We start from the raw sequence: 27,811 nt of genomic DNA on the forward strand, positions 1-27,811 counted from the left end.
AATGTTCAAGAAATAAGGAGAACATATAGGGCCGGTTGGTCGAACGCTAATCAAGAAGTTGATTTTAATTCAGTCCCCTTAATAACTATCAAATAACATCACCCCTCATTCACACTTAATCAGTTGATTGTAATCAATTATGTCAATTATCATTATGATAATTAACATAATTGATTGATTGATTAATTAATTATTAATTAACATAACAATTATTAACATAATTGATTAAGAAATCTCATAATTAAAATCAATTATGTTTTCAGCAACCCAAACAAAGTTGACATTGACAGTTGGTGACAGTAATTAAATATTTGATAATGATCAGTTGATTCCATTTTTGATTAGCGTTCGAACAGCCGGCCCTAAATCATTTTTCGACGATATGGTAAATCTCAAATTCTGTTTGCCAACCAATCTAAATTGTATAATTTTTAGTAATAATATTAAGCGGCTATCCTAGTGTAAAAGTACAAAATTCATATACTTTTTTGAGAATTTCTAAATTAAATAGTACTGTACCAATTGTTTTGAAAATTTGCATAAGCATTTACTATAAAAAGAAGTACATGTAAAAAAATGTTTATAAAAAATATTGAAAATTAAACGATTTATACGCCATCTGCTGACACCGTGAAAAAAAAACATAGCTCCACTGCTGCAGTAATTGGGACTAAAAGAGATCCTGAAACATAAAATTTCAAAGTGATTATTGAAATATAAGTTATTTCCTATACCATCAACTAGAATTTTTGAAAAATATTAAAATTTGGAAAAATGCGAAGTGTTGAAAATTTTTTTAAATTAGCTAAAAAAATTCTCAGTTCAAAACCCGTCAAATTGACATTTTTTATCCGATCAAAATTGATGGTATGGAAAATAACTTATATTTTAATAATAACTTTGAAATTTTATGTTTCGGGAGCTCCATTAGTCCCAATTACTGCAGCAGTGGAGCTATGTTTTTTTTTTCACGGTGCCAGCAGATGGCGCATAAATCGTTTAATTTTCAATATTTTTATAAACATTTTTTACATGTTCTTCTTTTTATAGTCAATGCTTATACAAATTTTGAAAACAATTGGTACTGTACTATTTAATTTATAAATTCTCAAAAAAGTATATATTCGTACTTTTACACTACTTTTTTTTTTTAATTCGTACTTTTACACTAGGATAGCCTCCTAACTTCTATCAATGTTTGTATAATCATTTAATTCGTTGCAAAATGAAATTGTAAAAAACATAACACCATCCATCAAATAACAAAATCCGTTGTTCGTACACCAATCAGTTGATTGTAATCAATTATGTTAATTATCATTATGATAATTAACATAAATTATTGATTAATTAATTATTAATTAACATAATTCATTAACTAATCATTAATCTCATATTTGTAATCAATTATGTTTTCAGCAACCCAATCAAAGTTGACATTGATAGTTGGTGACAGTAATTAAATATTTGATAATGATCAGTTGATTCCATTTTTGATTAGCGTTCGAATAACCGGCCTTAAGGGCCGGTTGTTCGAACGCTAATCAAAAAGTTGATTATAATCAAGTCCCCTTAACAACCATCAAATAACAAAATCCGTTGTTCGTACGCCAATCAGTTGATTGTAATCAATTATTGTTAATTATCATTATGATAATAAAAATAATTGATTAATTAATTAATTATTAAATAATATAACAAATATTAACATAATTGATTAACTAATCAATTAATCTCATAATTGTAATCAATTATGTTTTCAGCAACCCAATCAAAGTTCACATTGACAGTTGGTGACAGTAATTAAATATTTGATAATGATCAGTTGATTCCATTTTTGATTAGCGTTCGAACAACCGGCTAAGTAATAAGTAAATAATTTATAAAAAAAAATATCTTCCTTAGTCTCAGCATCCGTTATGGCTTGCAAATTGTAGAAGCCTCGGAGGTTGTAACCAGATAGAAGGAGATTTTCTGTTGGAGTGAATGCACAGAGAGTGATAAACTCCAACAGAAGTAGGAATAAGAAGATCTACTTAATGTAGCCAAAGGAACAACAATGTGGCTTCTGCGTTGAAGAAGCTGAAGTCTAAAATACTACTTTGCAGTAGTACTTGTATGGAAAGATGCCAAGACGAAGAGTATAGAATTGATATAGGACTGAAGATGAAAATTATGAATAGATAGATGTAACTTGAATAGCTAGCTCAATATGCAAGAGAATGGCCACTTTACACTCAAGGAAGGATTCGGCCAATTTGCACGGCTATTTCTGGCTGGACAATAAATTAAAGGAAATGACAATGATGGCTAGAAAAGAAGATATTAAGACAATGTTCACAAAATAGATAGAGTAAATATAATAATATAATGAAAATAGAATAAATTTTTGGGCGCCAGAAGATGGATAACTGGGTTAACCCTCTTCCAGGTATTCTACGCTGCTATAGAGTATATTAGATTTGTAATAAAAGTATATTAAATGTACAAATATAGAGGAGTAATATGAGAAAAAAAAATATGCACAATAAATATATATTTATTAAATTTAACTACTAGATGTTCACAATCTCCGAGTTAAGACAAGTAACTAGTCTGTGACTCTAACATGACAAAAAAATGATACTAGTGAAAGTCAATTAAAAAATTATCACACAAATGTGATCTAAGAATAATCTTAATAAGGTTAGAAAATCTGAATAAGGGTACCTCTAATACAGAAAGTACAACTTACACCTAGATTAGTATGAACCCTTCACCAAATAACACTTGTACGATTTTAATACGTACACCCTAATTGAATACTACCTGATAATAGAATAAGGAAAATACCTAATGTAAATAATATATATTTTACAACTCTCAATGTGTTGACGGGTAACAAGTCCCTAAATGAACCAACTTAGTACTGGATACAAAAGATCCTTTTCTGACTAGTGGTTCTAAATAATAATCGCAAGTAAAACCAGTACCTTCCTGAGGGGATGGGTACTAGGGATTTATTCAAATATAATATAAAAAAATTAATAGTTAACGTTAAATAATATTTACAAAAATCTAATACAAATTGAAAAATTATGAAATAAGTTGAATGATTTTAAATTTAGGTGAATTGAACTAATATTATTTTTAAATTAACTGAGAAAACAAGTCTAAAATTAATACGAACCAAGGGGAAAGTACATGTATGGGGAGAATCTTCGAGCTCGAAACTTCTACCAAGAATTATATAAATTTGGGGGAACAGTACTAACTGTTAGGCATGGTTATTATAACTAAAATGTACTTAAATTTGTAGAGAAAGAAAAAAATATTTATGTGTAATTAAATTATGAACTTATGTGTATCTAACTTAAATGTCCTGAATATTACAAAAAAAAACAGTATAAGTCTTTAACTAGTATGAATAATTGTCCCCCAAAACAAACCCCTTTTCACGCGTTCCAACACTGATCCTTGGTGTGTGGTACCAAATCCGTGGTACGAAGTTAACACCGAAGTGGTGCAACTGCCCAATAACTAATGAACCTGTCCCTCGGAGGATGCAGGATGATGAACCAAAACAAAACAAATGGGACTGTATCCTTAGACTTGTTCCCTGGTTGACTGAATCTTGGAAGTGTCTGCTCTCGGTGTTAGAGAGGGTTTACCAGCGGTAATAATAGATTTCTCCCGAATGGCTAAAAACAAAATATTCCCAGTTTATTCCTAATAAAACATGTCAGAAAAAGAAGTAAAAGAGAGAAGTTAATGAGGAAAGGTTTTTAGAAAAGAACTACAAAAAACCGACCTTTCACTGACCCAAAAAAAACCTATCTACCTTGACATTTTAACCATAGGTTGTGATCAGACTTTTAACAACTATGGCCTTGATTCGAATAGACAAGAAAACTTACAATAATAGGTTTTTTTCAAAAGAAGTTGTACATGTATGGTATAAAGAAATAGGTACTGTGAAAATATATGAACATATTAGATATGGGAAAAGAATTATGAAGTCTATGAAGTAAAATTTAGTAGGTTTCAAGAAGTAATGATATAATTGGCAATAGGTTTTCATAACTGGAAATTTTTTTATGAACATAACCCCATATTAAGAATGTTATTAAAGATCTTTTCTGGATACATGATAGACACTGCAACATTCTACATAAAAGCCAATCGATGACTTAATTTAAATTCAATCCATAATGAGAATAATATTATAATTGCCACAATTATGACACCATATTGAAAAAACTATTATAAAAAAACATACCGGTGTGAGATCCTTTTTCTTACAGTTTCATTATTCCGTCACTTTAATTCACTCAACTTTCTATAACTTGCAACAACAATAATGGAACTATGCAACTGGAAATAACTTATTTTAATTATATAATTAGAAACTCACGCCGCCATTCTTATTGACACTCCCAAGACCAATCCTTCCCTCCTCACCGTTCCGGCTTCGTGACAGCTAGCGGCCGGTGTTCAGTACCAACCTCAAGAAATATCAATGTGACCACCATACACCCAGTATGACGTCACCAAGGGAATTTTGTACGAACTGGTTTTTAATATTCTAAGAAAATACTTTTGACAATAATTAAATAAGGTGTTCCCATTAATAATTAATTAAATAAGTGATGGAACGTCACATTCCCCTCCTACTGGAAGAAAAAAAAATTTAATCCAAATTTTTTTTTATGCTCTAAATATTAAAAGTAGTAGTAGTGTATTATTTATCGTTGATTCGCAAGATTACAAATAACCACAACTAAGGATCAAGGGAAAGCACTGCAGCAAATAACCTGAATTGCAGAAGATCACCCGAAGTCCTATTAAAAACGACTGAGGTTTTGCCGTAAAAGACACACAAACTAAATATGAGACTAAATTTATAATGACAAATAAGTGTCGAATTGGCAGCAAATCCAAAGTTGAACTATCCATGGACATCAGATTTATAATGGGTATATCCAAGGACGAACAACCAGGCAAAGGTGTGAGCCAAATCGTACAATAACGCAAGTAAATATACTAAAGTTACCAAATAAATCAAGAAAATTAGTGAAGAATCGAACACTCAATCCAAAATTGGACCAACAATGGACACCAGATTCGTAATGGCATATCCAGAGAAGAACAATCAGGAAGATTTATGGAACAATTCTCACCAATACCGAATAATACAAATAGTAAACATACCAAAGGAATCCAAAACACATTAACCAAAATAAATGGGGAATCGGACACTCAATCCAAAGTCAGACTATCAATGGACACCAGATTCGCAAAATCATATCCAATGAAGAACGACCAGGAAGATTTATGGACCAATTCACATCAATACTAAATCATATAAATAAATAAGTGAAGAATCGGACACTTCATCCAAAATCGGACTATCAAAGGACACCAGATTCACAAAAGCATATCCAAAGAAGAACGATCAGGAAGGTTTATGGACCAATTCTCACTAATACTAAGTAAATAAACTAAATTAGCTCTACATCTATCCTCATCCGGTAATGTGAGCCTATCTGAACTAAATAATAGAAATAAAGGATGATCTTATAAGTTCTATGACTCTATGGCAACTACAAAATATGACGGGAACAAACTCCCAATTTTTTTTTATAAGACTGTATATTCATTTGAACATACATAGGATTATCCAGGAGATATTCCTGAATCTAAGCAACAACTAATGCCTAAGGAAAGAAGGGGAATCTACTAAAAAGAAAATCAATAATTTGTCCCGATGGGTTAATCACTAACATTACGACTCTACGTATATGGATAGTCAAAGCATCAATATACTATGAAATAAGAGACATAAAATAAGCAAACTAAACTTCCCTATTATCGTGTGAAAATGTGTCTGGAATATTTGGACTAATTACACAAGAACGGCTAGAAAATGTTGCGCACCATTTCCCGACCGGAAATATTATCATGCATAAACATCCGCAAACTCAATCATGAAAGACATGGATTACGAAATCGGATAGCAGTGATCAGCTGCTGAATTTCGAACCCACGTATTCACCAACTCTGAGCATTAACAGACTAGTTCATAAGAAGAAATATGAAAGACCCAAGCATTCATCTATAAACCAAAATTCCAAACTCATTCCAAAATTATACTGTGGAGAAAATAAAGACCTGAATTATTGTAAAGTATCTAACATATCCGTGACAAATGTCAATAGCGTAACCCAATAACAAATTAAAAACCACATCTTTCCAATATGGCAAATCCAATAACATTATATAAAAATAATATATAAAAAAAATAATAAGTAGGTAATCAAATATCCAAAATATAACACATAATCTAAGATATGGTAGTGTAACATAGTTCCATCTATATTCAGCGAGAGTACTAATATGAGCCTACATATCCAAATATCTAAATATATAATAATCAACAGCTCTTTTATTGTAAGAGGTTGAGTAAGCAAACCGAAAATACAAGTGGAGGTTATCAAACTTGGTAATACTACTGCCTGGATTAATACTGAAGAGTATTGATCCCTAATGATTAAACTGCAATTCATAATACAAAAAAAATGATAAACTCGTATAAGCGGTATTACAGAATAATTCTTCGGTACCTAGTACTTAAGAAGTGAGAAGTCATTAAACCATGCCGAAGGATGAAAATTGAACTATGGACTTGCACTATCGAGTGATTAAAAAATTAAACCTAATTCTAATCCATAATTAAAACGAGCTAAAGGCAACCACAGGAAGGGATTAGCTCAACAACCCTGTTAAGCTAATCTTCTTCCGATGAAGTTGAATCAGCATCGTCCATGGTATTGTCAGGCAGTAAATCCTTTACATGAAATTGACCAATTCGCTTATTAGTCGAATTGTCCTTTAATTCATAAATCAAAGGAGATACTACCCTTAATACAGTACACGGAACATATTTCTGGCACAACTTTGCAGAAATGGCATCACCCTTACTGGATTTGACAAAATTGCGCTTTAAGACTCGATCACCAACAAAGAATCGCAGATCTCGTTTCCTCAAATTATAGTGCTGCTGGTTCCTTAGGTAAGAAGATTTTAACTTCTTCCTAATGTCTGAGAAAATATGAGGTAACGTCTGGAGATCATCTAAGCGATGAAGTTTCTCAGATATTTGAGGAAGGTTTTCGGAATTGTCTGAAATTAATCCAAAATAATCACCTGATAACGCAACATTCCTACCAAAATTCAGATATGCTGGGGAGCACTGGGTCACTTCATGGACAGAAGTCCTTATGGCCTGAGCTATGGAATGGATATATTGATCCCAAGCTCGGTGATCCGGGTAGGTATAGGACCTTAGAGCTGTGACAATACTGCGATTTACTCTCTCAGTATGATTTGCTTGTGGATGGTAGGCAGCATTGTAAAAGGTCTTTTGAACCTTATATTTAGCTAAAAGATCTTTAAAGGCCTTTGATACAAACTGAGGACCATTGTCACACGACACAATTTGGGGAACACCATACACCAGAAAGACTTGTTCCTCCAAATATTTTAAAATTGCTGGAGTTGTGGCCTGACGAAGAGGACAAACCAAAGGAAATTTAGTGAAATAATCCACAACTACCAGGCAATAGGTATTACCCTTGTAGCTCCGAGGGTACGGTCCAATGAGATCCATTGAGATCATCTGCCAAGGAAAATTGATGTTTCTGAAGGAACCCATAAGTCCAGCTTGTGGTAGGTTACTTGGTTTACAAGTAGCACAAACCATGCATTTAGAAATGTACCTTTTAATAGACTTCCGCATGCCAGGCCAATAATATAATTCAGCAATGCGGTGATATGTCTTATAAAACCCAAAATGACCAGCTGTAACTTCATCATGAAACATATGCAGAATATTTTCCCTATTTGGCGTAGGCACAACTATTTTCCACTCCGACATGTTGGATAAGGACTCTATCGGACTAAAGGTGTGTTTGTACAGAACATTATTCTCTACCTTAAAATCAGGATATTTTTGTGGGTCTTGAGTAACCCTATCAATCATATTCTGATACCACACATCAGGGGTTAAAGAAGACAGATCTAGGACATTAATATCATGGACACGTGAAAGAGCATCTGCAACCACGACCCCGTTTGCCTTTCTATGGACAATCTTATATGAATAGGCAGCCAGTTTACATATCCATCGAGAAAGTCTCTGAGAAGGGTTTTTCATACTATGAAGCCATACCAAGGAACTATGGTCCGTAATTATAGTGAAATTACGACCTTCCAAATAATAACGAAACGCTTCTAACCCATGGATGATAGCTAAGAGTTCTTTCTCTGTGGTTGAATAGTTTTTCTGGGCCTTATTCAACTTCTTACTAGTGTAAGCTATTGGGTGTTCAGAGCCATCCTTCAACTGAAATAATACGCCACCAGAAGCAGTATTAGAGCAATCTGTCATCAGATAAAAATGCTCATCAAAATTAGGTGACATCATGACCGGAGCGCTCGTTAAAGCATCTTTAACGCGCCTAAAAGCTTCATCGGCCTCAGGAGTCCAAGTAATGGTCTGTCCCTTTTTCCTGTTCTTCAAAAGATCAGTAAGAGGAGACAACAAGGTAGAGTATGACGGTACAAACCGACGATAATAGCCACACATTCCCAATATCCTACGGACTTGGGTGGTGGTCTTAGGTATGGGAAAATTTTTAATAGCTACTATTTTCTCAGGATCAGTCCTTAGCCCCTGGTTATCAACAACATAACCCAAGAACTTAAGACTAGGACGACAAAACTGACATTTATCCAAATTGATCGTCAGATTAGCTTCCTTAAGACGTAAAAATAACTTATCTAAAATTTCCATATGAAGGGAAAAATCGGGAGTGACAACCAAAATATCGTCCAAATAATAGAAAACGTAGGGCTCTAACTGTGGACCAATGACTAAATCCATCAGACGACACATTGTCTGAGGAGCAGAAACAAGACCGAAAGGCATGGTGACAAACTGGAATAATCCTTTACCACTGACAGCAAAAGCAGTATACTTCTTGCTCTCTTCACTCAGTGGGATCTGTAAGAAGGCCTTAGACAAATCAATAGAAGAGATGTATTTGGCATTCTGAAGTTTGCTCAAAATCACATCTATTCTGGGGATAGGATAAGCATCCCTGTTCGTTGTGATACTGTTTAGTTTTCGACCATCAAAGCAGATCCTGAAGGATCCATCCTTCTTCTTCGTTAACCAGAGTGGGGAACAATAGGACGACGTTGAATGTTCTATGATATTTAAAGCAAGCATCGAATCTACTTCTTTTTCTAAATCTGCCTGCCAGGCTTGAGGTATGGGATACTGATACAACCTAAAAGGAGTGGGATTTCCCACTTCGATAGTGTGAGATATTAACGACGTACGACCTAGTTTGTCTTTTGAAGAAAGAGTAGTGAATTTAGAGATCATACTCTCTAATTGCCTTTGTTCGGAGCTTGATAAACTAGCAAAATCATGAATAGCACTAAGGGTAGATAAATTAAATTCAGATATGGAAAAAGAAAAATCAGAACAACTTAAGGTGCTATTGAAAGCATTGAAAAAGTCCATACCTAGAATTATAGAATTCTGCACGGAAGGAATAACATAGAATGTAATTTCTCTACATAAATCGGCCACTGTGATTTCAATTTGGAGTTTGCCCGTAATGGACTGAACTGTACCATCTGCAGTAGATACTTGCAAAGATGAAATGGGCATAATGGGAATACTAGAATTTTTCAATAAATTTAATGAATGTGCCCCTATCAAGGAAATATTAGAGCCACTATCTAACAAAGCTAAACACGATTGTCCTAGAATTTGAATAGGGAGATATGGCCTATTATCATTTTGTTTCCTAACTAATAAAGAATTAATATCTAGATATAAAGTATTTGGTTGTCTAGAACCGTTATAGGGAACTAACCTAGACGTATCATCATCATTAACAAAACTAGAATCTAATATAGATAATGGAACTACATCACTATCACAATTATTATTGTTACGTTGAACACTACCAATCAAAGAAGAATTTGTAAATGAACATCTGTGATCATTTGAATCAAGCGAATCTAACGTATCATCTACAGAAATTAATTTCTGGTTTAATTTTGTTTTGTGGTGTGTGCTGTTTTCTTGAACGACACCCCTTTCCCTTTTCGTGAAGATGGGTTTGGGTTGCTGGATGTGCTTGGTCCAGCAGTTTCGTTTGACGATGGGGTTGGATTCCCTGATTGGGTGTTGGACGGAGAAACGTTCAGGGGACGGACCTCCGACGTCTCGTTTCCCGAACACTTAGAACAATTCCTTTTAAGGGTGTTCTCTCGGCCACAACCATGGCAGAAAATACGACTTTGAGGAATCCCACAATTGTAAAACGGGTGACCTGGCTGATCACAATTCCAACAGACAAGAGAACTAACAACCGAAACATTATGATCATGGCCCTTATTTGGCCAAGAACGTTGCCTAAAGGAAGTTGGCTGAGAAGAAGAGTTAGAATAGGATCGAGATGTGGATGGAGGTTGAGAAGACCAGGATAAAGTTTCCTCCAAACGTTTGCACTTTATAGTAAGGTCATCAATGTTCTGAATGTCCATAAGAGCTAATTGTTGATGATAAAAGGGTAATAGACATTTAAGGATGATTTTAATTTTAGCTAAATCTGACAAAGGAGTGTCTAAACGACTACACATACCTAATATAGTATTAATAAACATAGTAACAGATTCCCCAGGTTTCTGCTTATGATTCTTAATTTGATCTAGTAGGTCGTCCTGGAACGAGTACGGAAGAAAATCTGACTTCAACTTTTTAATCAGATCAGACCAACAAGAAAAATTACCCCTATTATTCCTAAACCAGGTAAAAGCTGTCCCGGTGAACAGTTCAGCAGATGCAGCAAACAAATCCTCTTCAGAAACACCTCTAGATACTCGAAGACATTCAACCCTTTCCAAAAATGACATCACATCAGTGTGCTGTTTTTCACCTGAAAATGAAATACCCCATTTGTGTACTTGCACAGGTTTGGAGTAAGTGAAACTAGATACATTGACTGGAGCATTAGGAGTAGAGGTAGCTATGGGGTTAACTCTAGAATCAAGTTCACCCTCTAGTGTTAATATTCTAAGAGAAACAGATTTCTTGAAAGGTTCCTGTTCTTCGGTAGGACAGTGTAACAAGTGTACACGGGCAGAAATATGGCCTAGACGAGATGTTAATCGCACATACTCTGTATCCTTTACAGTTCCCCTAAATTTTTCGATTTTTTTAGACAAGCTGTCCAATGTTTCAGAGATTCCTTTCTGTTGTTCCTCAAAAGGGATGGATACAGCTGATATTTGGAGAAAACTCCTATTGCCAGCTTCTTGTTTCAAAGCACCTCTCAGAAGATTGCGTTTTTTATCGACAGTTGTCGACTCCTCTGGCATTATGTCCCTAATCTTTAATTCATAATCCAGTTCATCCACCAGAAGATGTTCAGCTTTAAAAGCACACATGATGAGAGCAAAATTATTGACAAGTAGTCCAAAGAACAGAAGTATGAAAGATACCTAAGTTTGCACGCAAAATATATATACCGAGAAAATATTCGCAACACACCAACAAAATCAAAATGGCCAGCAAAAAAAAAATATATATATATATATATATATATATATATATATATATATATATATATATATATATATATATATATAATGAAGTATATAATCAAATAAATATATAAGATCAAATAAATATATAAGATCAAATAAATGGATAAATAATCCAATAAATAATGTATACTCAAGTAAACCTACTACCTAAATACTGGAAGTAAATTTTTATTTATATGTAACTTACCACCACTTTGGAAAAAATATATATAATAATAATCAATGCTTAGTTGTACCTCCAACTATACCACTATTGGCTGAAGGATTAAAAATTACCTTATATGAATTATATTATTAATAGCAATATTAAATATAAGTTCCCAATAAAAAATTCAAATTTAACCCAGAATGTAAGTTGCACAAACCTATACTATAATGAGGTCCCAAAATATAAACAAAAATCAAAACAGCGTATAAGAATACCTGATATGTATCAGAAATTAAAATTAAAATAAATAAGTAACAAGATGTGTATAGAGATACCAAACGAAAATAACAAAGAAACTTGAGATAAAAAGAGAAGAATTGACCTAAATAAATACTGTCTCAAACCAAAAATAAGGCCACCACGTTGGGCGCCGATGTAACCAGATAGAAGGAGATTTTCTGTTGGAGTGAATGCACAGAGAGTGATAAACTCCAACAGAAGTAGGAATAAGAAGATCTACTTAATGTAGCCAAAGGAACAACAATGTGGCTTCTGCGTTGAAGAAGCTGAAGTCTAAAATACTACTTTGCAGTAGTACTTGTATGGAAAGATGCCAAGACGAAGAGTATAGAATTGATATAGGACTGAAGATGAAAATTATGAATAGATAGATGTAACTTGAATAGCTAGCTCAATATGCAAGAGAATGGCCACTTTACACTCAAGGAAGGATTCGGCCAATTTGCACGGCTATTTCTGGCTGGACAATAAATTAAAGGAAATGACAATGATGGCTAGAAAAGAAGATATTAAGACAATGTTCACAAAATAGATAGAGTAAATATAATAATATAATGAAAATAGAATAAATTTTTGGGCGCCAGAAGATGGATAACTGGGTTAACCCTCTTCCAGGTATTCTACGCTGCTATAGAGTATATTAGATTTGTAATAAAAGTATATTAAATGTACAAATATAGAGGAGTAATATGAGAAAAAAAAATATGCACAATAAATATATATTTATTAAATTTAACTACTAGATGTTCACAATCTCCGAGTTAAGACAAGTAACTAGTCTGTGACTCTAACATGACAAAAAAATGATACTAGTGAAAGTCAATTAAAAAATTATCACACAAATGTGATCTAAGAATAATCTTAATAAGGTTAGAAAATCTGAATAAGGGTACCTCTAATACAGAAAGTACAACTTACACCTAGATTAGTATGAACCCTTCACCAAATAACACTTGTACGATTTTAATACGTACACCCTAATTGAATACTACCTGATAATAGAATAAGGAAAATACCTAATGTAAATAATATATATTTTACAACTCTCAATGTGTTGACGGGTAACAAGTCCCTAAATGAACCAACTTAGTACTGGATACAAAAGATCCTTTTCTGACTAGTGGTTCTAAATAATAATCGCAAGTAAAACTAGTACCTTCCTGAGGGGATGGGTACTAGGGATTTATTCAAATATAATATAAAAAAATTAATAGTTAACGTTAAATAATATTTACAAAAATCTAATACAAATTGAAAAATTATGAAATAAGTTGAATGATTTTAAATTTAGGTGAATTGAACTAATATTATTTTTAAATTAACTGAGAAAACAAGTCTAAAATTAATACGAACCAAGGGGAAAGTACATGTATGGGGAGAATCTTGGAGCTCGAAACTTCTACCAAGAATTATATAAATTTGGGGGAACAGTACTAACTGTTAGGCATGGTTATTATAACTAAAATGTACTTAAATTTGTAGAGAAAGAAAAAAATATTTATGTGTAATTAAATTATGAACTTATGTGTATCTAACTTAAATGTCCTGAATATTACAAAAAAAAAACAGTATAAGTCTTTAACTAGTATGAATAATTGTCCCCCAAAACAAACCCCTTTTCACGCGTTCCAACACTGATCCTTGGTGTGTGGTACCAAATCCGTGGTACGAAGTTAACACCGAAGTGGTGCAACTGCCCAATAGCTAATGAACCTGTCCCTCGGAGGATGCAGGATGATGAACCAAAACAAAACAAATGGGACTGTATCCTTAGACTTGTTCCCTGGTTGACTGAATCTTGGAAGTGTCTGCTCTCGGTGTTAGAGAGGGTTTACCAGCGGTAATAATAGATTTCTCCCGAATGGCTAAAAACAAAATATTCCCAGTTTATTCCTAATAAAACATGTCAGAAAAAGAAGTAAAAGAGAGAAGTTAATGAGGAAAGGTTTTTAGAAAAGAACTACAAAAAACCGACCTTTCACTGACCCAAAAAAAACCTATCTACCTTGACATTTTAACCATAGGTTGTGATCAGACTTTTAACAACTATGGCCTTGATTCGAATAGACAAGAAAACTTACAATAATAGGTTTTTTTCAAAAGAAGTTGTACATGTATGGTATAAAGAAATAGGTACTGTGAAAATATATGAACATATTAGATATGGGAAAAGAATTATGAAGTCTATGAAGTAAAATTTAGTAGGTTTCAAGAAGTAATGATATAATTGGCAATAGGTTTTCATAACTGGAAATTTTTTTATGAACATAACCCCATATTAAGAATGTTATTAAAGATCTTTTCTGGATACATGATAGACACTGCAACATTCTACATAAAAGCCAATCGATGACTTAATTTAAATTCAATCCATAATGAGAATAATATTATAATTGCCACAATTATGACACCATATTGAAAAAACTATTATAAAAAAACATACCGGTGTGAGATCCTTTTTCTTACAGTTTCATTATTCCGTCACTTTAATTCACTCAACTTTCTATAACTTGCAACAACAATAATGGAACTATGCAACTGGAAATAACTTATTTTAATTATATAATTAGAAACTCACGCCGCCATTCTTATTGACACTCCCAAGACCAATCCTTCCCTCCTCACCGTTCCGGCTTCGTGACAGCTAGCGGCCGGTGTTCAGTACCAACCTCAAGAAATATCAATGTGACCACCATACACCCAGTATGACGTCACCAAGGGAATTTTGTACGAACTGGTTTTTAATATTCTAAGAAAATACTTTTGACAATAATTAAATAAGGTGTTCCCATTAATAATTAATTAAATAAGTGATGGAACGTTACCAGAGAAGGTTCCCATTGTTTTCAGTCTGGTAGGATGTAGAATAACATTTTTGGATGTTGTTTTATGTGCTATTAGTTTGAAAACTTAGTTTTTTTTTTAATAGCAGTTGCCGCTAGGACATCCCTGCCATTTCGTTCGTTGCAATCCGTGACTGCACGCCGGGGTTTGTCCTAGTTGGGTCAGAGAGAGCAGCATATGTGCCTCCTGATGAGAGACTAATAAGTTTCGAAACCGGTAGAGGTGCTTGCTACACTCTCTGATTGAACTGAAATAATGATGCGGCTGTAGTTTCGTGTTGCAACGAAATTGAGAATGGTTATTCATTTTTGATAAATAATTTATATTTGCAGTATGCAAAGTATATGCAAAGTATATGCAGATAAGTAGTATGCATGTGCCGGGTACCATTCAGCAATAATGGCTCTCCGTACAATTACTCAAGTAGGTCTTCTGGCCAGATTCGTTTCAATCTTCTATCTTCTAAGGTCGAATAGGTTTTTTATAAACAGATTGTCATGATCTGATGTTCGTTCTTTGTATTTATCCAGTCTAGACGATATTTAATCTTTTATTATAGACAGGATATTTTATAATTTATAGATAAAAAATAAGTCTGGCTAATTCTTCTTCTTCTTTAAGTACCGTGCCCAAATTTTAGGCGTGGGTAGCTTCCATAACAATTAGCCGATATCGTTTATCGGTTTTTTAATTGGTTTATGGCAAAGCCAATTATAAATAAAAAGAATACTTCAATTTGAACCCTTTAGTGTTTCCTCGTTAGAGGCATGCATTGGTATAATACTTTAATATATTTACCAACCAGTCAGTGCGTTTTGATTCAGTTCAGTCTTCTTACAAGCCTCTCTGATGACGAGTAGACCTAGAAACACGTGTCAAAGGATGATAAGAGACTCAAATTGAATCGAAACGCAATCATATGTTTGTTTTTTCCCTTTAATTTATATTACAATTACATTTTTTCCAATTTTTTTCTCATCGTATATTATGTGTTATTTTCTTCTTGTAGTTTACGCGATGGCTTGAAAAGAACATAGTAGAAGCGGAAAATTTCGAAGAAAGAGTTGCAATAGTAAACAGGGTAATTGAAATTATGATTTGCCTGAACGATATCAACAACTTCAATGGAGTTCTTGCGATAGTTTCCGCACTTGGATCGGCTTCGGTGTATAGGCTGCATTGCACGTTCAATGTAAGTACATTATTAAAAAAACATATTTTCCGTACGCCAATATTAATCTGGTAGCATAACTGTTCTGTAAACATTTGGTAGGTACAGGTGAACCGAAATAGGAATAGACGTCAACATACTGTGCGCGCTAGCAAATTTCAAATTACGGCAGGGAGAGCTTAGTTGATCGAAAACCGCTTAGCTGTTTATGTGGATAGTTTTATTACAGGGTCAATTCGCGACGTAATTTTTAATAATAGTGATTGTAAACTTTCTAATTGTTCATTGAATCTAAAAGTAGATCAACAGTATAAAGGGAAGCGAAAAATTTTGAATTCTCAAGCTCGTGAAATAATACACTCTATGTTAAATTTCGCTCAACGAGAAGCAGCTGCTGATATACCTATTATTAACTAAAACAGTTCAAGAGCATGTGGCTAGTATGATAGGTACGTAATTTGATAAATATTTTAATAAATGGAATAATTAATAATATAAGATTTGTGGGTAGCATTTTTAGTAGTTTTTAATAGTTTCTGTGTGTAGCATCAACAATATTGCAACGGAGGGTCGTGAAATGCAGCAGGAAGTATATCCCGGTTTTGTCACTCTTAATAAAAGGCAGACAAAATCTTCAAAAATAATAAAAAATAACAAAAAGTTGAACAAGGCTGTTACGTAGGCAAATTATGAATTTCCATTTAACTGAAAAACAAGTGCCCACTGTAAATAAAATGCATAAGAGATTTGTTATAAGATTAAAGAGATTAAACGAAAAAATATTTATTGTGTTTACTGGTGAAACGTATTTACTTTCAAGCGATAATTGCAGTAATAATTTTACTGATGGAACAAACAGTAGACTTAAAAACCCGCCTCCAAGGTCCAACGTGTAATCACTGTGGGTGCCGGAAACGAAGCAGGTTTTGTCGGTGGATCTTATGTGAGATGGAAGCCCCAAACAAAATTGGATGATTACCATGATGATATGAATTTTGTCAACTACAAAGAGTGGCTAGAAAAAAAATTGTTCAGTAATCTACCTTCCATCATCTTAAGGACAATGTACCTTATCACAATACTCAAGAGGATAAAGTACCAACATCCTCATCAACAAACAGTAAAATGATAGATTGGCTAAAAGCTACAAATAGATATACAGAGCTTGTCTGAGCAGCACTAAAGAGTTAGATTTCACTTTTAATTATATTTAAAAATTGTCGGATGAGTTCAATTGTAGACAAAGTGACAATTATTGAGAATAATTTTATTTTAAAGTAGCCATTATTTGAGGCTGCCATAGGATCATGTATTATTAATTTAGATTTGATTTGATTTTGCTAGTTTAGATTATTTATATAAAGTATAAAAATTTTTTAGTAGAACATTGTTAAATAACCATTTAAAATTACAAATTCACACTTAGCTTCCATTCGTCGTGGTAGTCAGACGTGCGTAGGAAAGAAGCTTGTTTTTTAAAACCGGTGTCTATAAATTAGATATTTAAATAAATATTTTGTGAACTTTAAAAGTAAATTAATTACACCAAATAAAAAAGCGAAATCGGAATAAAAACATTAAAAAGTTATGAGTGCAGTTAGCGGGGGCGACGCCCCCGATAAAAATGTTTTAGAAACCCAAATGGATACAGAACATGCAACATCTTCAAAGGAGGAGCTATTAGGATTCCAAAATCTTGTTCCAGTTACACAGATAAGTACCACAAAACTTGTTAATAATAAACCCATTATCGATAATGACTTTGCTAATGTACACACTTCAATAACAAATAACATTAACAAAGAAGTAGGAACAAAAAGGGAGGAATTTCTTTACCGACAAAACGACCTAGGACCTTTTTACGCGTATTTAGAAAATAATTCACCCGATTTTAAAGGCAGATTAAACGCGTTAAGGATAGGTGACATTATTATCACAAATTTTAAAGAAATTGATGAAAAAATTGTAAGCATTGACGCAGTAGGAAGAAATAAAATACGTATAAAATTTAAAGATTATAAATCGGCTAACTATATCATATCTAAAAAAAATGAAGCAATATTTATAAAAAATAATCTAGACATATACATTCCTAAGTTTCTTTTAGTTAGACAGGGCGTAATAAAAGATATTTCCACAGAATTTTCAGTAGAGTATGTTAAAAACAGAATAAAAATGTACGATTTACACTGTAAATTTGAAGTTCTTCAAGTCACAAGATTAAATCGAAGACAAGTAGATGAAAACGGTACTCAATACATTCCAACAAAAACATGCGTAGTTAGTTTTAAGTCACAAGTGCTACCAAAATATATAACAATCAACAAGGTACTAAAGGAAGTCGAACCATACAAACAAAAGGTGCTATTATGCTTTAATTGTCTTCGATTTGGACATACAGGTGGGCAGTGTAAGAGCAAGGCTAGGTGCGATAAATGTCAAGAATCCCACAACTCAAAAGATTGTAAAAAGACCGATCTCACTCCAAAATGTTTTAACTGTTCGGGGGATCATTTTACTACAAATTTAAGCGCGTGTCAAGAATTTCAGCGTCAAAAACTTATTAAAGACGCTATGTCTTCCAATAATATTAGTTATCAAGACGCAAACAAACAGTTCCCCAGAAACTCCTATGCAAAAGTAACATCCATAAATACGGAACAAACTACAAACCTCTCCTGCCTCAAAACTTTCCCTCCATTAAATCCCAATAATTATACACCCACCCAATTCCCATCAAATCCAATTAACAAAATGTCAACTAATAATATATTCTACAATAATAATTCAAATAATACAAATTCTCGAACATTCAAAAGACAGAGACCAAATAGTCCAGATCCAACATTAATTTTGCATAATGAAATTATATCTTCCCCTAGATCTCAATTACCTACGGGAGGAATATTAGACAGCATTAACTATAAGGGAAATATTAATAATAATCCAGTTGCATCTCCTTCAGACTTGAGCATGATAAATTCAATATTAGAATTAGTTATAGAAATTGTCTCAAAAGTTTTAGTAACAAAAAGTATAAACATAAATAAGGAAGAACTCGAAAACTTAGTCAAATTAACTATAAATGGAAACACGTCATCACATTCTCAGACCTCAACCATGCAATAAATATCCTTCAATGGAACTGCCGTTCGGCAGTTTCTAATAAAAATAACTTAGAATATCTACTAGATAGGGGCAACTACTCCGTTGCACTTCTATCGGAAACATGGTTTAAAGCAGAAAAATACTATAATTTTAAAGGCTTCAACAATATTCGCTGTGACCGGGACGACGGGTACGGCGGCTCTGCCATTTTATTAAAATCAGACTTAATATACCAAGAAGTCTCAATTCCAACTACAATCAACTTTGAGCATACTTGTATCTCGGTAATTTTTCCATATATACATAAAAAAATTTACTTCGTTTCAGTATACCTTAAACCGAGAACTAGAATATCATTACAACAGTGGATTAACTTTTTGGAACAAATTCCAAAACCATTCATAATTGGGGGCGACTTTAACGCACATAGTTTGGCATGGAACGATGGATATGACGATATCTATGGCAAGATTCTTTTGGAAGCTATCGAACAATGCAACCTAGTAATTATAAACGACGGATCACCTACATTAGCAAACAATAAGAAGTCAGCTGTAGACTTGACCCTCTGTACACAGGATCTGACACAACTAATTACGTGGTGTACTTTAGAAGAACCTTATGGCTCTAATCACTTACCAATACACATACAATTTGGAAGGAATATCCCACCTGCGCAAATTAAACAGACAAAACATAATATATGGAGACTCAAGGCTGCTAATTGGGATGTATACACCGCTACCCTTGAAGCAACAGAACCAAAATCATCACTAATGGGCATTATCGACAACATTAACAAAGCTGCCGACAAAGCAATTCCGTTACGAAAATCAAACGCACAAAATAGAAATCATTGCTCAAAGGACTGGTGGAACGAAACCTGTAACATAGCTGCTAAAGCAAGAAAACAAGCTTTCTTAACCTACACACAGGCTCCGAATCTTAATAATCTAACAGAATATAAAAGACTTGATGCAGTAGCTAAAAAAACTTTTAAAGAAACTAAGAAAAAAAGTTGGATAAATTACTGCCAAAATCTAAATCAAAATACACCAATTAAAGAAGTGTGGAACAAAGTAAACCGATATAAAAACCGAAAACAAGCGAATAAACCCCTAATGGACCCCAAAGAAGACTGGATAAGCGAATTCCACACAAAAATCTCACCTCCATGGGTCGAAAACAACATTACTCAACAAATAGCTACTGTAAATAGGAACACTTCTTTCCTACAATCGTTATTTCAATTATGGGAACTCGATCATTGCATTAAATCAACAAATAATAAATCTCCCGGGGCGGATAACATTTCATATAATATGTTGCATAAAATGCCCTTAGACCATAAGAAAGCCCTGTTGGAATTGTTCAATTCGATTTGGATAAATAGGATTCCTTTTCCACCGATGTGGAAAGAATACATCATAGTACCTATCAAAAAACCTGGAAAACAGAATGGAAATGCAGATTCATATAGACCCATAGCTTTATCATCGTGTATATTTAAAACCATGGAAAGAATGATAAAGAACAGGCTTGAATATTGGCTAGAAAATGAAAAAATATTACCTGACTCACAATATGCTTTTAGAAAGGGAAGATCTTCCTTGGAACCCCTAACGATACTAGTAAATGACATCTATCTAGGATTCACACACAAATACAGCACTTTGGCCACATTTTTGGATATAACTTCAGCATATGATAATGTTCAAATAAATATACTAGAGGAGAAGCTCATCAATATTGGTCTACCAACCTCCTTTGCCAACTTCATAAAATCAGCTTACTCTAATCGATCAGTTTCCTTAAAGATAAATCAAGAAATTTCGGAATCAAGAATATGTAGATCTGGATTACCACAAGGTAGTATCCTGAGCCCAATCCTCTACAGCCTGTACACAATGGATATAGAAAATGTTATATCACAAAAGTCTAAAATCATTCAATACGCTGATGATGTTGTTATTTACACCAGTAGCAAATCAGAGGACAAATGTATAGAGAATATCAACACTGAATTTATAAAAATCCAAAAATACCTAGACAACATGGGACTTTCCATATCCGAGTCCAAAACCAATATATGTATTTTCTCTAGAAACAGAAATAACTATCAAAGACAACTAACAATAGGAAAATATAAACTCTGTATTAGTAACTCTGTAAAATATCTTGGTCTGCATCTAGATAGAAAACTATTATGGAAGGACTGTATCCACCAAATTATCAAAAAAACAAGTAATTCTATAAATATCCTAAGAGCGTTTTGTAGAGCAAAGTGGGGAGCAGACCCAAATACGGCTTTACTATTCTACAAAACAATGGTACGATCAATAATGGATTATGGAAGTCAACTCTATGGAACAGCAGCAGATACACATCTAAATAAAATCGAGATACAACAAAATAAATGCTTAAGAGTTTGCCTGGGATATCTTAAGTCAACGCCCATAAACATTATACAAGCTGAAGCCGTGGAACCTCCTCTTAAACTAAGAAGACAACTATTGAGCAGAAAATTCATGATAAAAACCATTTCAAAAAAAACTTCTTACCTCAATAGTGTACAGTCACTAACAGTTCAAGTTTTGACCCATAGATACTGGCACTTCAAGAAAACCCCCCTCATAGTAGAATCTTTCTCAGAAATAGCTGACATTACAGATATACTCTATTCCAACCAACTCCCTCCAGTTTTAATTTACTCACCTGAACAAATTTTTTCACGTGAAATTAGAACCTACTATTTTGAAAGTGAAGAAGTAGCAAGTATCAATCAAACAAAGTTCAACGAAACAAAAAACAAATACTGGCCAAACTATGATTCTATATTCACTGATGGATCAAAGTCAAAAGAATATACCAGTTGTGCCTTCTACCATTTTGAGGAAAATACTGACAAAAAATTTATTTTACCAAAGGAAGCTTCCATATACACTGCAGAACTAACAGCAATAGTGCAAGCTATGAAATACGTACTCGGCTCTAACCACGACAAATTTATAATATGTACGGACAGCAAAAGTGCAGTAGATAAACTTAAAAATGTTAAAATAAATAGATCAGTTAATCATATTGAAGCAAAAATCCTGTATTTACATAATGAGATACACATCAAGAATAAGGTCGTCATATATCTATGGGTAAAGGGACACGCAGGCATAACAGGTAATGAAATGGTGGATGCCTTAGCAAAAACAGCTCCAACATCAGGAGAAGAACTAAATCTTAAACTACCCCCGTCCGATTTATTCTTAAATCAAAGGAACAAAATAAATGAGATGTGGCAAAACCTATACAGTGCATCAACAACTGGAACAAACTTTTGTAAACACCAGCCAAGGATCCCCAGAAAACCATGGTTTCACAAAATACCAAACAGAAACTTTGTCGCCACAATAAATCGAATACGTGCAAACCATGCACTAACACCTTATTATAAACACAAAATAAAAATTACAGACGATCCACTGTGTAGTTGTGGTAAAATGGGTACATTGGTACATGTTTTACTTGAATGTCCAATAAATATTGTAAACATTAATAATCTATATAAAAACTTAATTCACTACAAGATAAACCTTCCAATAGACCTAAATTGTATTATTTTTTCAGGAAATAATAATATACTTTATGTACTTCATCAACACATCATAAACTGTAAACTAAAATTGTAAAATTACTAACCAATTTTGTAAGCAATTCTGCAAAACAAACTAAATGTAAAGCATTAAAGAAAAAAAAAAAAAAAAAGGTGAATACAAAAAAAAAAAAAAAAATAATAAAAAAAAAATAAACCAAGTAAAAAAAAATTAACCAATTAAAAAAAAAAAAAAAAAAAAAAAAAAAAAAAAAAAAAAAAAGACAAAAAAAAAACAAAAAAAAAACAAAAAAAAAAACAAAAAAAAACAAAAACAAAGAAAAAAAAAATAAAAACACACACAAAGAGGGCTAAAACCTCCGCGGCGTTGAACCGGGTTGATGCTCTAGCGCGGAAGGAAAAAAAAATTAAACACCTTACACTTTACTAATGCTACATATTACTAACAAAACAAATGAATACATCATGCTCAAGTTTGATACTATGAAACAATTTACACAAACTATTTATACAATCTAACATAGTCTGGCTAATTGGTCCTAACCAAAGCCATAAATTCCACGAAAAAAAAAAAAAAAAAAAATTACAAATTTGTGTTTGTGTAAAATTACAATCAATATTTGTAAGAACCGTGGAAACTCTGTAATTTAAGCCCCAAACCAATTCTGCATTCATTCTCCGGTTGCCGTGCAGTCTATTACTATACCGGTCGGAGTGTACGTTAGATAGAGTTTGTATTTCACGTGGCAGAAGGTCGAGAAGCCTGGTGATCGCCAACGTCGGATAATTCTAATATAGCAAGTGAAGAAGATGTGATATTACATAAAACATGGACACACCTTTTCATTTCCAAGTAAAATCAATAGTCAGCCGAGTGATTAAAAGCAGGTGAACGTCATCTAAAGATTCCAAAGACGCAAATCTTGGGAAAACAAGATTATATAGCACTATTGGTGCGGTTGAATAAAACAATGGTGAAAACGATCATAAATCAAAAATAAAAGGTGCTCCTTCATCAAGACATTCCACAAAGTGTGTCTTGATGCATACCACAAAGAATTTTCCTAACAGATTTCGTTCAAATTAATTTCATTTGGATCAAATAAAACTTAAGGCGTATGTTATGGTCAAACAAATCATTCTACAAAAGGGGCATCCAAATTGTTACAGAAACGTTGGAATCAGTGTATCAATTAATATGGACAAATTTTAAAAGTGTTTATTTTACTAATTATATCCTGTAATTTAGGGAAGTCTTCTATTTACATATGTTAATGATTATCATCGAGTTTACATTCTTCAAAAACAGAACTATACTAAATTTAAAATCAAGACGCAGTAGAAATAAACAAACCAAGACACGTTAAATGGCACTAGGAGCACTCCCGAATCATAATTTACAATTTATAAACTTTGGAAATAATGATTTGGGATTTACAATGTATATACATTGTAAATTGTGATTCGGGAGTGCTCCTAGTAGCATTTAACGTGTCTTGGTGTGTTTATTTCTACTGCATTTTGATTTTAAATTTAGTATAGTTTCGTATTTTCTATTATTTTATTGAATTTATAGTTATTTAGCTATTATTCTTTCCAATAGGCGTTAACTGTGCCAAACCGGAAGGCACTCGAAGACAGCAGGAAAAGCGACGATCGATTTAAAAAGTACCAGGAGAAATTGAGATCCATTAATCCCCCTTGCGTTCCATTCCTAGGCATGTACCTAACAAACATCTTACACATTGAAGAAGGTAACCCGGACTTCCTTCCCAACACTCAGCTCATCAATTTTTTCAAAAGAAGGAAAGTGGCGGAGATCACCGGAGAGATACAACAGTATCAGAACCAACCGTACTGTTTTAGCGTTGAGCCAAGTATTAGGGTAAGTTGATCATATCAATATATGTACCAGAAAATGGTGATTTTCACTTCGTAATTCTTCTTCAATATTTCGTGCTCCTATCTTCAAATTATTTCGTAATTATCTTCACTTATCCGTGAGATATCGCGTATAGTAATTTTCCTAATCTAAAGGCATTTTGAGAAGCATATTACTCAGTTTGTTAGTCCTCTGCGCGTCATTCAATTGCACCTCAAACGTCATCATTCAGTTAAACCAAAACGTTTGTTGTCAGTGTAAGAATTAAGATGTGGCAATATCCCGGTTAACCTTTTTGGAGTTTTTTTTTAAATATACATAATTTATTTTGAGAACTTAAACACATATGAGTTGTCCAAAAAAGACGTCGACAGTGCAACTACGTATTCCATAAAAACACGTTCTTTGGACGTATTTCCATTTGAAAGCAAATCGCGCATCGAAATCAAAGAGCCCTTGGATGCTGCATACGGTAACTCTTCTCCTTCGATTGTGACCGTCAAAAATGGGTTTAACGAGTTTCAACGAGGCTGCACTGCCATTTTTTGATGAGCCTCTCTCAGATGCCCCGAACGAAAGCAGCTTCAACGGAGGAGTACGTGACATAAATCCACTATCTCGTATTGGCAGATCGCCTATTGAATTTGCGCAAGATAGCTGAGACAGTAGGCATCTGCATGATATTTTGCGCATGAACTCACTCTGAGCAACAAGGGCAACCGTGAGACCTTTTACAGAACAATGTTTGACGTTGTTGAAACGCAATTCAAAGGAGTTTCTACCACTTTTATGACCGTAAACGAATCGTGGATCCACTGGTACAAGCCAGAGGCCAACGGACAGTCGAAACAGTAGAATTCACCCGGTGAACATGCTCTGAAAAAGGCGAAGAGTGTCATATCAGATGGAAAGGTGATGGGCACGGTTTTCTGGGATTCACAAGGTGTGAACTGCATTGAATACCTGGAGAAGGGCAAAACGGTCACAGAGATCTACTATGCCGAATTATTGGGCCAATTCGACGCCGAATTGCAGAAAAAAAGTAACCTTCCAAAATGACACCGGCTCACACGTTGTCGCCACGGTCAGACCAGATTGGGATACGAACTGCTGCCCCATCCACCGTATTATTCAGATTTGGCGCCGCGCGATTTCCAAAGTGCCCCATTATTTAAAGACAGTTACGCAGACATCGGGGGACTTTGTAGACCTCAGGGGATAAAACATATTTTTCAAACGAGTTAACGAAGAACACCGTTGAGTAAAGTGTATCGAGCTAAAAGGAGACTATGTTGAGAAATAAATCGTCACTTTTCCAAAATTTTCGTTTTTCTTTTGTAGGCTAAGTACCTACTTATTCGGACTGCCCCGTAAATTTCTCATTGATATTATAATTTCTTTTATTTATTAATTGTATTTGTCAAAACAATTTTCAGGAATATTCTAGAAAAAAAAACATTTGAAAAAATCGCCGCATTGGAAGTTAATAACTAAAACTTGAAACAGAATATCGGCTTAAAAATTTTTTAATTGGTAAATGGTACGTGTTTTACAAAATACCTTACTCATGGGAGAAACATTTGAATTTAAACTAATAGTTGAATTAGTTAACAACCAACATTCTGTTACATCATGCTAAAGCTCAAAATTACCAGTGAACAGTTTGCGAATCAATCGTCGTCCTTCATCAAATGGCTGTCTTTGTTTTAGGTTCTGAGTGGAAAAGAAATGTAATATATAAAATAATTCCTGAATAAAATAATATTTATGCCAACAACCAATGGACCTATACATTTATACATAGTTAAACAAGTCAATAAAAGTTCTTACCCAATTCAAAGTAAATTTTTTATTGATAATCCAAGAATTAATTAATAGCAAATCATGACTTTTATATTCACAAACAATTTCAAGAGAGGTATCAGTTAGTGGTACCATTGATTGAGACGAATTTATTCCTATTCAATTGCGGGATTAGATCCGACTTTTTACCTTTATTCTATCTGATTAAAATCGCTAAAACTTTGCTTCGAGTTATAATAGGAATTTATATTCTATATATGTTTCCAGCATTTTTTAGAAACATTAAATCCATTCGGAGAATTGAACGATACGGAAATCAGTAATTATTTGTACCAAAAATCTTTGGAAATCGAACCGAGAGGCAGCAAGATACCTCCGAAGTTCCCTAGGAAGTGGCCGCATTTGAATCTGAAGAGTCCTGGTATCAAAACCGTAAAGACTGCAAAGAGTGTGCCTAGTGCCGTTGCGAATACTATCAGTCAGACCTTGAATTCTACGATAAAAAGTGATGATTCCAAGAGCGAAGATTCTTCCAGGTCTGATAATGATTTTAGTGTTTTTGCACCGGTAAGTATCACTATTTTATGTATAAATCAGTTTACTATTCCTTGTCTACCAGATCAGTCTTGAGTCATAAATAATTGTTTTAGGTACAGTTGGGAACTGGTCAGAACAGTCCTACTTTAAGTCCAGTTTCTCCAGCTGCGTCCAATCCTATTATGAACTGGTTCCATCACACGCGGAGTTCAAGCGTTAGTTCCATTATTTCTACCTCGTCTTTCAGACCTAGAACAGAACCTGTACCACCATCAATGTAAGCACTGTTTTATTAATTGTTTGTTTTATGCTTATACAGGGTGAGTCATGAGGAACTGTACATACTCCTACCTCGTATAGAGGCTCCTATGGGGAATAACAAATGACGATTAAAAAGTGTCTGCTCCCATTGTTTAATAATATACAGGGCGAGCTTCGCATTTTGACAGAAATTTATATTCGTCATAATTTTTGAACGGTCAGATCGATGTGTCTCTTATTTTGGTCAATCGTTACAATATTACCACCTAATTAACTGATTTATTCAAACTAGAAAAAAATCAGGTCCGGCTTTAAAAAATTAGTTCGTTTGGGTCTTAGAAAAAATTTCACCCTGTATACGCTTTTTGAAAACTCTAATATGAATTTTACAAATTAGACAAATAGGCAATTAAAATGACATATTAATTTTTTTCCCCACACGATTAATTAAGTTTTTATAAAAAAAAATCAAATTTGACTATG

General features: G+C 33.6%; 1 protein-coding gene and 2 long non-coding RNA genes across 14 annotated transcripts in view; 1 reads left to right on the forward strand and 2 right to left on the reverse strand.

Moving 5' to 3' along the window:
* The window catches only part of LOC114334083 (protein son of sevenless), a 652,420-nt gene that overhangs the window by 590,586 nt on the left and 34,023 nt on the right, over window positions 1-27,811 (forward strand). For all 12 annotated transcript variants that reach the window (XM_050646932.1, XM_050646939.1, XM_050646934.1 and 9 more), the window contains exons 14-17: window positions 15,969-16,151; window positions 24,449-24,730; window positions 26,798-27,097; window positions 27,181-27,344. In XM_050646932.1, coding sequence (XP_050502889.1) covers window positions 15,969-16,151; window positions 24,449-24,730; window positions 26,798-27,097; window positions 27,181-27,344 — 929 coding nt within the window. The remainder of the gene's footprint in view (window positions 1-15,968; window positions 16,152-24,448; window positions 24,731-26,797; window positions 27,098-27,180; window positions 27,345-27,811) is intronic.
* Window positions 2,524-4,408, reverse strand: LOC126882096 (uncharacterized). The gene is made up of 2 exons (XR_007697133.1): window positions 4,259-4,408; window positions 2,524-3,680 (listed from the first exon to the last, which is right to left on the reverse strand). It is a non-coding gene; the product is annotated as an uncharacterized LOC126882096 (long non-coding RNA).
* LOC126882095 (uncharacterized) lies at window positions 12,823-14,708 on the reverse strand. The gene is made up of 2 exons (XR_007697132.1): window positions 14,559-14,708; window positions 12,823-13,980 (listed from the first exon to the last, which is right to left on the reverse strand). It is a non-coding gene; the product is annotated as an uncharacterized LOC126882095 (long non-coding RNA).

This window comes from Diabrotica virgifera, chromosome 3, assembly GCF_917563875.1.
Source record: "Diabrotica virgifera virgifera chromosome 3, PGI_DIABVI_V3a".
NCBI lineage: Eukaryota > Metazoa > Arthropoda > Insecta > Coleoptera > Chrysomelidae > Diabrotica > Diabrotica virgifera.